Here is a 15687-nt window from a genome sequence, read left to right on the forward strand (position 1 = left end):
CACGAAACTCGAACATACACAATCGAATAAACGAGTAACTATTTTTAACTGTCAAATAATGGATTAAATATTAAATATATAAATTAATAAAAAATGATAATAACTTATCAAAATAAATTATTAACATTTTTTTAAAAAAGAATATAATATATACATAAGTGTATAGATATATATATTTGAAAGATATACTTGCAAACAATGTAATAAAGTTCTGTATTGCATATAGTTCGAGGAATTTTTAAAATTTTCCTAGATACATTCACAATGTGCATCTAGATCAGCCAAGTAAGATACAAAGAGTGGGAATACAGAAAGGAAGCTTCTATAACGGTATAAAATATAGTCAAATTGTTACTCATAGAAGATAAGAAATGAACTACACTGTCTTTTTTCTCTGAAGACGATCTAGATTACGAAATAAATTGCGCATTACGAAGAAGACTGTATATTCCTCAGGAAATATATAAATGTGTACACATAGAGATATAAGAGATATATTATTTTAATAATGCTAGTATTAAATAATGCCAGTATTTTTTATGAAAAAAATATATAATAAAAATACTAATTTACATTGAAATAAGAGAAGTTGTAAAAATTTTTATAGTGCAAAAGAAAATGCAAAATCAAATAAAATATTTTAAAAAATATTTTAAAAGTAATTAAAAACCTATGATGAACATTATGTATTTGATATTTAACATAATCTATATATTTTATTAATATTAATATTAATATTATATATGTAAATTACATCAAAAATATGTTTATATATTTTTTAATAATAATAAAATTTATAGCAATAAATTACCATTATTTTACCAATTTGTAATTTTCTCACAGTACTTTTAGCAATGTCTTAAAGCTTAAGTAATATCCTGAAGTGACAGCAACGGATATATCTATTGCGATTTCATACAAAATAGATGTTGCGAGATTTGCCGATACACTATTGAGAAATTATTTGAATAATACACTTAGAATAATTACTTTAGTCACGAATAAGACGAGCCACTATCTCAATCATTAGAGCATTTAATTCTTTGTTACTTTTTAATTAATTTTTAACATAAATAAATTTTTAATATAAAAATTAAACAAACAATAAATTGTAATTTACATACTGTAAATATTTGGTATATTTAATTTTCATGATTCAATATATAAAATCTTGCATTATATAATACATGAAACTTTGAAAGATTAACTTAATATTAACTTAATAATACATAAAAAATAAATAATTTATAACATACTTAAGGCATATATACAACAAATTATAATATATGACATTGACAACGAAAGCAATCACCAGTGCACTTATAAGATTTCATAAATTTGAGCTCCGGAGATGGTTGTGCAGGTCCTAAGTTCAAAGAATCTTCACTTTCTTCACTCATTTCTTCAATACTAAATGTATCAGTAAGATCTTGTTTATGTTTTGAAGAATCTTTTGATTTAGTTGTTCGAAAAAGAGTCATTTCTCCTTCACTAAAAGCATAATATATATAAATATACACGATAATGAAAAATGTTGAAATGAACATGTGTATGTATATATATATACACATAAATTTTTAACAACCTTTCACTATCACTATGCCAATATTCAACAAGAGGAAGATGTTCTTTATTTTTATTTGGTACAGGAAGTCTTTGAATAGAAATCAAACCAGCAGCACTAGTAGCAGCCCCACAACTCTTATCATATTTTGGCAATTTTACATAATCTGAATTACGTTGAATACGTTTAGCTTGTTCAATCCGTGCCTCTATTCAAAATAAATATCATATGAAAAAAATTGTAAACATTATCATATTTCTAGATCATAATTAACAATAATACCAAGTTTCTTTTGTAATTGTTTAGTAGTAGAATTATGCTGAGATGTCTGTGTCTGATTGCTACTACAACTGCTATCGCTTCCCTAAAATATAAAATGTATATCCTTTTTATCTTCTCTTTTATTTCATTTTTAATGTAATAAAATACATTTAAAATTATATATTTACCAAAAAAATTCTTTCATCTTCTACATGATTAGTAGTTTTTGGATCACTGTCAATTCCACTATCTTCCATCACAAAATAAAAATATATACTAAATTAAAAATTAATACTCCCAATTCATCTGAAATAAAAGATTTTTAAATTAATAATAAAAAATTCTTATATATAATCACATATAAACGTAATATTTTTTAAATAACTGTCAAAATAATACCTCTGAATACTTAAATATTTAATAATGGACAAAATCCATTTTTAATTTAAATTTCATTTTTTTATACACAAGTACTTTGAACAAGTACTTATAAAATAATAATTTATTCTGAAATATAATACAATTTATATATAATACATCATTATATAAAATTCTATTATATAAAATTTTATTTAATAAAAGATAATTTAAAAATTTTACTCACAAATATTTGTAAGCTATCCTGACTTATCTACAAGTAGAAAACATGCTTACATTATCATGGTATGCTCCATTATTGATTTTCTTTTCTCTATATAACCATATGTAACATAACATATTTTAAAAATATTTCTCTTTCTTAAAATGTAATATTATAAATAAATATTCTATCTTTAAATTATATATATAAATTTACAATTAAATATATTATACTTTATCCTTTATCTATTCAAATATAATTTTAAATTTATTAATATATGTATATACTAACACAAAATTAAGTAAGGAATTTTAAGAACTTTAATTTTTTTTTATAATATTATTATACAATTTAAATATAATGATTATATCATATGAAATAATTATTTTCTTAAAACAAATAATATTTAAATGTTATGGTAATATAGTATGTTTCCTAGGAAACCAGAATTTATTTCTTTGTATATTTATTGAAAAGACAAAGATATAAAGAAGTTCAGTTTAGTTTTCATTTAGTTTTCTGACATTTTCTACGTTTACTGTATTAACAGTTTCCCAGTTATCCAGTACAAAAGCATATTTAATTAATACAAAACATATAAATGAAATTCTAGATCTTTTAGAATCAAAAATTTTTATATTCTTTAAATTAAAAGAATTTGAGTAAATATATAAAAACATAACAAAAAAAATTAAATTCACAATATTAATAAAAAATAATAAAAAAATTAAAAACTGTAAAAATAAACTATTATATTAATAATAAAATATATATTAGGTAATAAATATAATACACATGATACATTAATATCATTTATAATATTTATAATATTATAATATTATGTATCAATTTATAATATTTCTTTAATTGAATATTAGATAATTTTCAACTTAAAAATTATGTATACGTCATCATTAAAGAAAACAGCATCTAGAATGGCAGATACAATGCCAACAAAAGAGATAACAAGAGTTAGTATCATATGTATTTCTTCATATGTATTTTTCATTTGATAATAATAATATAATTTCTGATATTTAAAAATCTATTATTATTATAAAATTATACATATAATAAAGAATTAATAATCATTTGCTATTTCTATTTAGCACATAAGCTTCTTAAGAAGCCGTATGGATATAGGTGCTGATATAGATTGGTTACGAGGAAAAATTTTTTTAAAGCCAGAAGATCAATTACAATTAACTGAAGTAGTATGTATGTTTTCATTATTAAAACTTCATATATATTATGTGTTTTCAAACTTGATTTTCAAATTTGATAAAATTTTAGGAATTACAAGAAGAATTTGCTAGAGTTTTAACTATACATAATACAAGAATTCCAGATTCTTTAGTGGAGTGGTCATGGAAATTGAAAACATTCATAATGTTACCTCCTCCACCACATTTAGTAACATTTTTAAGTATACCTGGATTGGTATTGCACAAGGATTCTGAGGAAGCCAAAATACAATTAGCAGGAGAACTTATTAGTAAAATTTCATAAAAATAAATTATTAAAAAAATTTACAATTAATTTAATATTTTATTAAAAATATTGACTATCTTATTGTAGTGGAAAAACCTTTAGAAGAACCTATTTTGTTAGAAGAAGAAGAAGAGGAAATTGAGGAAGAAGAAGAAGAAGTGGTGGTGGTAGAAGAAATAAAAAAACCAGAAGGTAAAATAATTAAGTGTAAAATAAGGTAAAATAATAATAAAAGAGCTAAAAACTTTTTTACATACACTTCTTTAAATATTTAAAATAAAAATTAATTCAAAATTCCTTTTACTAATAATTATTAATAAAAAACTGAAGAGCCAAAAGAACATGAGCCTGAGCATGAACATGAACATGAAGAGGAGGAAGAAATTGAAAGAGTAAAACCAAAAAAAATACCAAATCAATTTAATTTCTGTGAAAGGGCTGCTTTAACTTATACTAATCCTATGCGAGTAAGTTAAATATTAAATATTAAAATGTAATTTGTTTAATTACATTTATATTATTTATAGAAATAATAAATTTATATTATTTATAGGAAACAAGTACTCAAACAATACCACCTCCAACTGAATTATTTAATACTCATGTTTTTCAATGGACAATATTTGATGAGTACCAGGTATATATATTTTTTAAACTATTTTGAAATCATTTTTTTTTATAAATAAAAAATATAGTTAATATATTATATTTTAGGAAGATTTTGCTCAACAACAACGTGAAAAAGAAAAAGAAAGAAGAGTTCCACTTCCATTGAAAAAAGAGGATATAAAAAAAAAAGCTCAGACAGAATCTGATGCAATATCATGTAGAATGATACAAGCTGCAAAAACATTAGAACGAATGGTGAATCAAAATATTTTTGATGAAATAGCTCAAGGTTGATATTTTAATTAAATTATTTTCAAAATAATTATATTTTATTTAATAATATTTGTTTTATATAAATATCATTAGATTATAGATATTGGGATGATCCAAGTGATGAATTTAAAACTGAAGGTTCATTATTACCCTTATGGAAATTTCGTTATGAAAAAACTAACAAACATGATGTTACATATTTATGTTTCAATAGTAGATATTATGATTTATTTGCAGTTTCATATGGAGCAAGTTAGTAAAAAATATTCAAATTTAATTATATAAAAAATTATTATACATATATATATATATATATATATATATATATATATATATATATTTTTTAGTGTCATTTAGTAGTTTGATAACAAATGGAAAAGTATGTTTATTTACTTTAAAAAATCCATCATATCCAGAATGGATCTGTTCAACTGACTCACCAGTAATGTGTTTGGAATTTAGTGAACAACATCCACATCTTTTAGTTATTGGTAATAAAATATATAAAATATAAAAAAATAAAAAATCTTACATTTTTATTTATAATGATATTTATACTTTCAATTAAAGGTACTATGGATGGTTCTGTTGCTGTTTATAATATAATGTTGCCACCTTCAACTCCTCAATATAGAAGCAATGATGTTATTCAAAAACATGGAGGTATTGTGTGGGAGGTTTGTTTATTATTAATAAAAAAATTTAATATAACATTTTTATTGTAACTTCAAAATTTAAAAAAAATTTAATATATTGAATATTAATATAATATCCAAGGTACATTGGGCACCAGATACAGAAGAAGGTAAGTTAGCATTCTACAGTGTTAGCATTGATGGAAAAATAAACTACTGGATATTAAATCAAAATGATCTGGGTTTGACAACTGTAATGACTCTTTTTCTGGATAGACCACCAATACCTGGACCAGATGGAACTATGATTACACTAAAAGGTAATTTTATATAATTATACTAAAATATATTTTATATAATTAATATTTTTTTTATTTTAATAAATTTTAATTTAATTTACTAGGTTGTGGAACATGTTTTGCATTTCATCCTACGAATCAAAATATATTCTTAGTTGGAACAGAAGAAGGAACAATTTATAAATGTAATACAGCATATAGTAGTATTTATATGAGTACTTATAACGAAGCACATAACATGCCAATCTATCAAATAGTTTACAATAAATTCAATTCTAGTATATTTGCAAGTTGTTCTGGTGATTGGAGAATAAAAATATGGGAAGATGATAGAATGTAAATATCAATTATCATTTATAATTATTTAAATTTTTATTTTTTTCTCATATTCATTAATATTATAAATTTTTTTATAGGGAACCCCTTTTTATGTTTGATCTTAATGTTCCAATAGGAGATGTTCAATGGGCACCATATAGCTCAACGGTATTAGCTTGTGTTTCAAATGATGGGAAAGTTACAGTTTTTGACTTGAATGTTAATAAATACAGACCAATATGCAGTCAACCAGTTGTTAATAGAAAGAAATATAAATTAACTAAACTTGCATTTAATAATAAATTACCATTCATTATAGTAGGTGATGATAGGTAAGTATTTTATAATTTTATTTAATAATATAATCATTTATTTAATAAAAATAATATATATGTTTATATGAATAGAGGTACAATAAATACATTAAAACTATCACCAAATCTCAGATTGAAAGTAAAACCAACCAAGAAACAACTTCATTTAACTCATAGAGAATTAGAAATTATAAAATTAGAAAGATTATTAAGTTTTGTACGTGAACCACTTGTTTTGCCACGACCAAAAGATACAAGAGTGGTACATAATTAAGTCATATTTTTAATTATAAATATATTTTATGTATGTATGTATTTTTTTAAATAAAATATATTTAAATATATTATAGATATCATTTTCTATCATTATTATTACATTATATTATAAAAAGACTTTTTATGTTTTTGTAAACATCAACACTTTATTAACATTTTCTATAACAAAAAATACCTATTATACATATCTATCATTAATATCTTTATAAACAAATTGGCACTAAATTTAGAATAATTTATAAAATTAAACTTATCATCTATTGCTGTAACATGTCTTCTAAACTAGAAGCAATTATTAACGATTATGAAACTACTATAATATATTTCTTTATAAATAGAATTATGAAAATTTTTGCAATTCCATACACATAACAATGCCACATACTTTCATATAATATAAATCTACTTTTAAATACTTCTAAAGAATAAGTTTTAAGTAATTTTAGAAATACATTTAATTTATATTAATAATTTATATATATATAAAATTTAATAAATTTATTATTAAATATATATTTAATAAATTTAATATATATTTAAAAAAATAATAATTAAAAAAAAATATATTTATAAATATTGCGTTATATGTTTAAAATCATTATAGAAAATATATAATATAAATGAAAATATAATATTTTTATAATTAAAAATTCAATTAATATTTTTAAAAATTTTAATTCAATAATACATATGCAAATTCTTTATAAACTTAATACATAATATTATCATTATACAAAATTTTATCTGCAGATATTTCAAATATAGTAAGCACTGGCTATCACAGTGTCTGTTACATTTATTTTTAAATAAATATTTATATTATATAAATTTTCCTTATATCAAATAAATTATTAAAGTTATTAAATACATGAGGTAAATAAATATTAAATAACATATAAAAATATAAAAAAATATATTATTCATAAAAATAAATAATTTTTATATCATTGGCACATTAACTTTTTTATGTAAAATAAAATAAAAATAAAATTTTTAATATTATAATTAATACTGAGATTGCATATGAAAGAATTAAAATTACAAAATATTACTTTCTAAATATTTATATATTTTCTTTAGAAGAAGGAAATTTATATTTTTTTTAGAAGAAAGATTTTTGTATATGTAACTTATTATAACTACAAGTTTCAATATCATTTAAAACAATCTATAATTTCTTTAGGAACTTGAACATCTAATAATTCATCATTAATGAAATTTAAAATTTCTTATCAATAATATTTAATAATTATTTAAATATAATAAAAATTTGTTGGTATCTATATTTATTATAAATATTAAAAAATATATAACATCTACATTTTCAAGGATATTTTATAGAATCTTTTTTATTCTCATACTAAATTTTTAGTATGAGATAGCCAAATTAATAATAATTCCTAGTTTATGATGATTAATATATAATTTTAAAAAATATTAGAAAATAATATTTCTCATTTGAAAATACTATAATACATTTCTAATTAAATTTTTTATACTAATTTGGATAAGATTAAAATCATAAAAAGAGATTGTAAAATCTCAATATTAATATTTATAATAAAAGACAATTAAATAGATAATATAAATTATATATTTAGAAAAACCTATTTTCCTAATTTTGTATATGATTACAAGATTAATGAACAAAATCTTAAAAAGAAATTTTACCAGGAATTTCTGGATTTTCAATCACACCTCTAAAATATTTCAATTCTAAAAAATCCCTAATATTGTTTGGACATGGTACTTGTCTGCCAGCAAATTCAATACTTGACATTGGATGAAGAAATTGCTCTGGAAAATCTTTATTATTTAAAAACCATGCATCTTTAACCATAGAACCATTTTTGACATAAAATGGAAGTATATTTACAGTTAAATGATTTATTTTTGAATATTGCACTTTAAAAAATTCCCCTTCTGTTGCTTTTTCCCAAACAAAACCATGATTATCAATAATAGGTTTATTCATAGCTTTAATTAACCATGGTGATCTTTCAAGATCATCACGATTTACTCCTATTTGTACTTCATGATCCCATGGTAAAATATCACCATTTCTCATAGCACCAAGTAAAGATCCACTTTCTAACCAAAATCTGATACCAACTTCTTCTAATTTATCAAATACATGATGAGCAACTTTCCTTAATCCTGAGAGGCAACAAGGTGGGGTATATCGATTTTGATAAAGATAAGAAGGAACACCATTTATAACTGATCCAAAACATCTAATACTTTCTCTAGAACAACCATACCATTCTATAGAATTGGAAGTTCTTATAACTTTTTTAATTCCCAACTTTTCAAACATAGATCGTTCGCGATTTTGATATAATTGTTGTACCTTCCATTGAGATTGCTGATTTTTATATAATGATTTTCCTTCATTAAAATGATAATTTGATAACATATGAATCTGGTAACATGTAATAAATTATCTACTAGAATCAATTTTACTAATTATTAATATGTACTTATATATATTAATTATATATTACTAATTGAATTATTTTTATTATAAATTTAAATTATTATAACATTTAGAAAAAAACACAAAGTTTTTAAATATTCAAAATTACAAAAAAAAACATATCTATTAAATTAACTTAAATGATTTATTTAAAATTTTTGTCTTTTCTTATATAAAATTAATTAAAAATAAAATTAAGAAAATTCAAATTAAATTAAGTTAAAATTAAGAAAATACAAACCTTTGCTCCTAATGCAGTTGTTTGAATGTATAATGCATCCGTAAAAGGTAATAAGAAAGGATCAGTTAATTTTTTTAATAATTTAGTTTCAAGCATTGTAGCATGTTTTCCATTTACTCCATCACATTCATTACCAGTTGTATATGAAAACTTGACACTCCATTCCTTCACTTTTAAATCTATATTAATGCAATTTAAAGTTACACTTCCTACTGGTACACTAACTATTCCTAATTTTGTAGCTTGTGATACAGTTTCCTATAAAAATTTCAAACAATAATATATATATATTATTTATTTATTATAACATAATTATTAAGAATAAAATTTAAAAAATTGCTTTAAAAGAGAATAATAAAAATATATAATGTTTCTTACTTGTATGATTTGCTTAGTAGAAAGTCGACTACTATCAGGTAAAAATAAAACAAACTTTGTTCGTACATAAAAAAGAGGATTTCTTTCATCATAAGATTTATTAAATTCCGGTTGCAAATTTATTAATTTAACGTTCTGCATACTTTCATTTGCAAAGTCTAATTCTAATGGAGGATATGGCAATTCATTGCTTATTATTAAAATTGGTATAGTAGGAAAAAAGTTTAATATAGATTCTACAGTTGAAGTCACATCATTTTCAAAAGTTTCAAACTCTCGTATAACCACAGTTACTAATCGAGCTAATCGACGATGAAATTTTTGTGGAGGATCAGGAGTAACGATATTTGGTGTCAACAATCGTAAAGTGTTTTGTGTAGCAAATAACCTCCATATTCTATACCATACAATGATATTACCTAATAGTGCAAGCACTAATAACGTTCTTACAAACTTAAAACGCATAATTATCGCTTATTATGCGATATCATTGTAAATTAAATTTTCTTTACTTCATTTTTTTATGTATTATAACATTTCTAAATTACATTTAAACGTTTGACAAATCATAATAGCTCTATATATTTCAATTTATTTCTACTCAGCATTACCAATCTATCATTTTCCAAATATAATATAAGAATAACACTGAAATATTATTTTTATATAATATTATTGTTTAATAAATGTTTTTATATTATTATAAAATCTTAATACTTCATGTATTAAAAACAAAATTTTTATTTTAAAATTTAGAAAATTTAAAATCATTTGGCGCTATAATCTGGTGACATTATAAATGTAAATGTTTAGAATACTGCTTTACTGTTGTTTTTACATAAACGTCAAGATCTACATTTGTAACATTCGGTGTTCTAATAAAATTAATAGGAAGATAGTACTTATTCTGTGATTGTTACATTATAATTTAAATAGATAAAAAATAGTGAAGTTTAAGTACATTTTGAGAAAAAAATCTTTCTATTATTGCACTATGCCTCTCCATCGTTATACTCATGCAGTTTTATGCAGAATTCCTCTTTCACTTCGTACAAGAGGCGAGGTCACATTAGATGAAGCTAGAACTCAACATTTAGCACTTGCTCAACTTTTGCGAGAACTCGATATCGATGTTGTTGAAATGCCACCAGATGAAAATTCACCGCTTTGTGTTTTTGTTGAAGATATTGCAGTTGTATGCAATGGTATTGCACTTATAGCTCGACCCAATGAACCATCGCGCCTAAAAGAGGTATATTTATATAAAATTTTATAAAAATTAATAAATATTTTCAAATAATATTATTATTTTATAAAAAAAAAAAAAAAGATTCTTTCATTGTATCTTTATAAGAAAATCATATTTTAATATACATGTATAATAATATACATATATACATATAATTTAAAAAACATAATTTAAATTATTTCTTTGTATTTGCAAAAAACAAAATAAATTTATTATATTTTCATATGCATGAACATTATTATATTAGTAATGTTTCTAATATATGAATGACAAGATATAATGTAATTTTAGATTGAGACAATTAGAGCTGTTTTGAAGAAGGAATTGGAAATTCCTCTTATAGAAATAGCTGATAAAAATGCTCGTTTGGATGGAGGAGATGTTTTATTTACTGGTAAATTTTGTTTTAAATATTAAATTAATAATAAAAAAAAGAAATTATTAATTAAAAATAATTGTTTATAGGTCGTGAATTTTTTGTTGGATTATCTCATTATACAAATGAAGCAGGTGCAAGAGCAGTTGCAGCAGCATTTCCAGAATATCCCTGTGTACCTATTAAGGTTAGTAAATTATTGATTAATAATTATTAAATAATTAAATTAATAATTATTTAGTATAATTTGTATAGTTATTTGCTTCTTAATATATATTGTATATTATATTAATCTTTAAATCTTCTATCTTGTATAAATCTATTTCTAATATTTTTTTATTCTGAAAATGTAAAATATATTGCATGAAAATTATTTAATTAAATATTTCTTAAAATAAAAAGAATTAATGTTGTTTGCTTTATAACTTTATTCAATATTCTTATTTGTAGCATAACTTGTGTTATCAAAAGTATTATGTGTTATAAAGATATCAAAATGTATATGTATATTGTGATTGTTTTAGAAATGTACTTTTTTATGTTCTTAGTATTTCCATGATATGTTATTTCTATATGTTAAAAAATCTATGAAATGTGATAATATTGATATAATTATAATAAAATAAATACATGGGTAATTGTATCTTACATTTTATATACATATATTAATAATTATATTCTTTGTTACTAATTTAACAATTATATATTTAATTCTATTATTTGTTCTTTAAATAAATATTGAAATACAAAATATTATTATAACAAAAAAACATTTAAAACATATTTTCATAAAATATGTAACATATATTTCCACATATTCATAAATATATTGGTTAAAAATATGATTAATTAAAATAAAATATCAAAGATTTACTTTTCTGATGTTCATTTAAGGTGGGTGATGGTGGCGAAGAGGTGATAGTGGAGAGTCTTACCTCAGCCCCAATTCAGGTTTGGGTGTATTAGACTGACTCTCTTTTGCATATTACATTGAAAAAAATTTTCACAATTTAGAAACACAATTTTGCACGATTCCAACAAGTTTATTTGTGAATATATTTTTTACAATTACCCATTGCAGATGTTTTACAGAATGCTTTCAGATGGAGTTTTATCTAGTATGTGAGTTATGGCTTAGTGCAATTTTGCACATGAGACACATACATACACTGATACACAAAACTATATTTCAATCTCGCATGTGATTAATATTTATAATGTTTTGCATAAATTTATCAAGTTATGAAATTTTATAATGTAATTTTAATCAATTGTATATAAAAAAAGATGTATAAAATATAAAAAATTATTTTTTTAGAAAAAAAATATTCATTTTTTTAAAATATGAAATTTTAATAATTGAATAAAGTTACATTATTTATTGTTCATAATATGCATATTAAAATCAATTCAAATTAGTTTATTATATCAGTTAATATTTTTTATTTTCTTTTCCTGTGCAATGCAATATTATTAAAGAAATAATATATATATATCTGTTTATATTTTTATAATATATTTAAGTAATAATACTTTTTTATTCATGCCTTGTATTAATTACAAAAAATAATTAGCTAATAAAAATAATGCTTAAATTAAAAATCTGTTTTATTGAAATAAAAACATTTTTTTATTATTTCTGATATAATTAAAATATCATATATATCTAAAGAAATTAATAATTTTCTATTTTATTGCATTTATGATTACATCATATATATTATTTAAGATTGAGAGTATGTGTATTTTTTATTCAATTATTATTTATAGGTTGCTGAATCCAAACGTCTTAAAGGTTTAGTTACAATGGCTGGTCCAGATATTATTTGTGTAGGTGCTGGAAAAGAATCTCAAGAAGTTTTAAAGGTATTTAATTATAATTTAACAATGATTTTTTATCTGTTTATATTTTTTTTTAATATGTATGTTGTTTGTAACATAGAGAATTGAGAGAGAAGCAACTTATAGTTACCAAACATTAACTGTGCCTGAAGATGCTGCAGCCAATGTACTTTATGTGAATGGAACACTGATTCACAGATCAGAAGATGAAATTCCACAATCAAGTAAAGTTTTTGCAGAAAAAATTGAATTTCCAACTAGATCATTACGTATGTCTGAATTAGCAAAGGTCAGTTCTGGTTTGACTTCTTGTTGTTTATTAGTACGTAGACCCAGACATATTCGCAGTATTTAAACTAAGAATTGAAAATATATCTAGCATAAGTGCTAGAATTATATATTGATGTGAATTATAAAATCAAGAGTTTAAATATTTCTAATAGAAAATGATATCAAAATGCTGTGCAAAAACATTAACATAATGACGTAGTATATATACGTCACTCTAAAACTTTAATAACTATTTTAATGTGAACAGAAAAGATTATTTTATAATTATTTTATAAAAAAAATTATCTTAATATAAAAGAGATTTTATATAATTAAGAAGATTAATATATTTGATTTTAAGATATTTACAGTAGAAATAATATATTAAAACTTTATTAATTTAATTTATAGATTTATATGATATAAAATCATTACACCTATCTTGCCATTAATGTGAGATTTATTTTTTTCTAAGATTTTATCATGGCAACATTAGATATATATATATATTTTTTATATTTTTATGATTTCAAACATATTTTATGATCAATTATTATCTTATATTTTACTTGAATAATATATGAATGTTTACTCATAATAAATTAATTAAAATATCATAGAAATTTATATTGCACAAAATTTTTTTTACAAAAACAAAAAATACTTTAAAAAATTAATTTATAAATTAAATAAATAAATCAAAAAAAATTTTAATGTAGCACAAAAAGAACAAAATCATAAAATTAAAATACGATAATAAATTATATCTATATCTTCTTCTACTTTTGATATCTTGTGTTATATAAATAGAAATCAATTAGACAGCTATTAAAAATCAATTATCAGTATTCTAATATCTTGAATGCATTTGCTACTAGTCTATAAAAAGTGTTCATTTAATTATTCAAATAGAGCTCTTTTATAATTCAATTATATACTGCAAAATTAATAATATATAAAAGCACTGATAGTTAAAAGTTAATGCTGATTCACATTATAGCAAAGTTACATGATTAAGAGTCTACGGATCAAAAAAAAATAAATAAATAAATAAAACTTGTATAAAAACAAATTTCATATATATACAATATATATTGCAACAAGCTTAAATTGTTTTGGCAGAGTTATAATAACAGTAGAAAATTAATAATAGAATTTGCAGTACTATAATATAATTTTTTAATATTCTTTAAACTCATGACAATATTATAATAAGTTTATTGTATTTTTATACATTTTAATGTGCATTTTCATATTAATTCATATGTTTGTATTTTGTGATTTTTATCTTCTTTTTATTATAAAAATATTATATTTCTTTGAATTTTGTGATAAAAACAGTTTTGCAATGAATATTTTATAAATTGTAACAATTGTAACAACTTAAATTTGATATTATTTAACATATTTCTTTAAAAAATTTTCCAAAGTATATAGGCTATAAAATTGTAAACAAAATAAAAAAATATATACTATATATATGTTATAGTCTTAGTTCTGATTAATTTCCTTTTCAAAAGTGTATATAAATATATTATTAATCCAATTAATAAAATAATAGTTTTATTTAAAAAAAAATTTATATATCTGAAAAATTTTGTACGAATAAGTTAAAATATGTATGTATATGTGTGTGCGCGCGCGCTCGCGCATGCATGTGTGTGTATCAAAAATTTACATATAATTTTATTTTTTTTATCTATATATGTATATCAATCGTTTTTTTATATTATCTAAAATAAGTATTTTCTTTTTCAAATTTGTGTTTTAAAAATTAATATTTGCTTATAATCATTTAAAATATTATGTATATTTTTTAAATAAATAAATTTAATATAATTTATTATCGAAATTTTAAATAATTGTAAGCAAGCATATAAAATGTGTTATTAGTAATTGTACAATTTATAGTATATTATATTATTATTTATTTTAAGTATTTATAAGGATGTAGTTTTTTTACAATTGGTGGATGGAAAACATTTCGAAATTTAGGAACAATTATTGTGGCAAATATGTTATTAAAAAAATAATACAGTCTTGCTGCATTTATTATATTCAATATATATATTCAAAAATTGACACTTACTAAACACACTTGAATATTATTACTAACTCATTCAAACATCTGCCTTTTTGATATAAATATATAAAGGTTTCTTTCTGTTTTTATCATATTCGACGGCAGTTCATCTATTTTATCTCTTTATCTTCACATTCATGACAATATTTTAA

The 15687-nt window shown here is 21.1% G+C and overlaps 4 protein-coding genes across 10 annotated transcripts; 2 read left to right on the plus strand and 2 right to left on the minus strand.

Annotated features, from left to right (window-relative positions):
* Nucleotides 1-1109: 1109 nt before the first annotated feature.
* On the minus strand, nt 1110-2286 carry LOC102654911. The gene is made up of 5 exons (XM_006562271.3): nt 2225-2286; nt 2014-2131; nt 1847-1928; nt 1586-1772; nt 1110-1491 (listed from the first exon to the last, which is right to left on the minus strand). The coding sequence occupies exons 2-5, from the start codon at nt 2080-2082 to the stop codon at nt 1278-1280; spliced, it is 552 nt and encodes a 183-aa protein (XP_006562334.1). The 5' UTR covers nt 2083-2131; nt 2225-2286; the 3' UTR covers nt 1110-1277.
* Nucleotides 2287-3118: 832 nt separating this feature from the next.
* LOC552070 (dynein intermediate chain 2, ciliary) lies at nt 3119-6688 on the plus strand. 6 transcript variants are annotated; one of them, XM_006562267.3, is made up of 15 exons: nt 3119-3182; nt 3284-3376; nt 3515-3619; nt 3699-3900; nt 3984-4088; nt 4227-4363; nt 4450-4533; nt 4611-4794; nt 4872-5030; nt 5126-5269; nt 5349-5455; nt 5556-5733; nt 5817-6048; nt 6129-6362; nt 6438-6688. In XM_006562267.3, the coding sequence occupies exons 2-15, from the start codon at nt 3305-3307 to the stop codon at nt 6616-6618; spliced, it is 2124 nt and encodes a 707-aa protein (XP_006562330.1). In that variant the 5' UTR covers nt 3119-3182; nt 3284-3304; the 3' UTR covers nt 6619-6688. The 6 variants fall into 6 exon arrangements, with proteins under 6 accessions (XP_006562330.1, XP_006562331.1, XP_006562329.1 ...); XM_006562268.3 differs by lacking the exon at nt 3119-3182 and having other exon boundaries at nt 3245-3376; nt 5349-5441; nt 5556-5583; nt 5690-5733; XM_006562266.3 differs by lacking the exon at nt 3119-3182 and having other exon boundaries at nt 3245-3376.
* A 1511-nt stretch (nt 6689-8199) lies between these two features.
* Nucleotides 8200-10317, minus strand: LOC412635 (fukutin-related protein). Its single transcript, XM_396090.6, has 3 exons — nt 9716-10317; nt 9338-9595; nt 8200-9042 (listed from the first exon to the last, which is right to left on the minus strand). The coding sequence occupies exons 1-3, from the start codon at nt 10178-10180 to the stop codon at nt 8275-8277; spliced, it is 1491 nt and encodes a 496-aa protein (XP_396090.2). The 5' UTR covers nt 10181-10317; the 3' UTR covers nt 8200-8274.
* A 216-nt stretch (nt 10318-10533) lies between these two features.
* On the plus strand, nt 10534-14063 carry LOC552121 (N(G),N(G)-dimethylarginine dimethylaminohydrolase 1). Of its 2 annotated transcripts, XM_003250002.4 has the most exons (6): nt 10534-10967; nt 11256-11358; nt 11430-11527; nt 12235-12291; nt 13111-13206; nt 13283-14063. In XM_003250002.4, exons 1-6 carry the CDS (start codon nt 10710-10712, stop codon nt 13535-13537), a joined length of 867 nt encoding a protein of 288 aa, XP_003250050.1. In that variant the 5' UTR covers nt 10534-10709; the 3' UTR covers nt 13538-14063. The 2 variants fall into 2 exon arrangements, with proteins under 2 accessions (XP_003250050.1, XP_624504.1); XM_624501.6 differs by lacking the exon at nt 12235-12291.
* Nucleotides 14064-15687: the final 1624 nt, after the last annotated feature.

Source organism: Apis mellifera, linkage group LG12 (assembly GCF_003254395.2).
Source record: "Apis mellifera strain DH4 linkage group LG12, Amel_HAv3.1, whole genome shotgun sequence".
NCBI lineage: Eukaryota > Metazoa > Arthropoda > Insecta > Hymenoptera > Apidae > Apis > Apis mellifera.

Bases quoted from the DNA above. Each gene is read 5' to 3' on its own strand.
- LOC102654911 (XM_006562271.3), bottom strand. From the start codon at position 2,082: ATGGAAGATAGTGGAATTGACAGTGATCCAAAAACTACTAATCATGTA. The intron at 1,929-2,013 runs GTAAATATATAA...TTTATATTTTAG, and splicing joins AAGATGAAAGAATTTTTTTG to GGAAGCGATAGCAGTTGTAG. The intron at 1,492-1,585 runs GTTGTTAAAAAT...TTATGCTTTTAG, and splicing joins TGGCATAGTGATAGTGAAAG to TGAAGGAGAAATGACTCTTT.
- LOC412635 (XM_396090.6), bottom strand. From the start codon at position 10,180: ATGCGTTTTAAGTTTGTAAGAACGTTATTAGTGCTTGCACTATTAGGT. The intron at 9,596-9,715 runs GTAAGAAACATT...AAATTTTTATAG, and splicing joins CTACTAAGCAAATCATACAA to GAAACTGTATCACAAGCTAC. The intron at 9,043-9,337 runs GTTTGTATTTTC...ACATGTTACCAG, and splicing joins CAACTGCATTAGGAGCAAAG to ATTCATATGTTATCAAATTA.
- LOC552121 (XM_003250002.4), top strand. From the start codon at position 10,710: ATGCCTCTCCATCGTTATACTCATGCAGTTTTATGCAGAATTCCTCTT. The intron at 10,968-11,255 runs GTATATTTATAT...ATGTAATTTTAG, and splicing joins AACCATCGCGCCTAAAAGAG to ATTGAGACAATTAGAGCTGT. The intron at 12,292-13,110 runs GTTTGGGTGTAT...TATTATTTATAG, and splicing joins TTACCTCAGCCCCAATTCAG to GTTGCTGAATCCAAACGTCT.
- LOC552070 (XM_006562267.3), top strand. From the start codon at position 3,305: ATGTATACGTCATCATTAAAGAAAACAGCATCTAGAATGGCAGATACA. The intron at 5,270-5,348 runs GTAATAAAATAT...TTTCAATTAAAG, and splicing joins TCCACATCTTTTAGTTATTG to GTACTATGGATGGTTCTGTT. The intron at 6,049-6,128 runs GTAAATATCAAT...ATTTTTTTATAG, and splicing joins ATATGGGAAGATGATAGAAT to GGAACCCCTTTTTATGTTTG.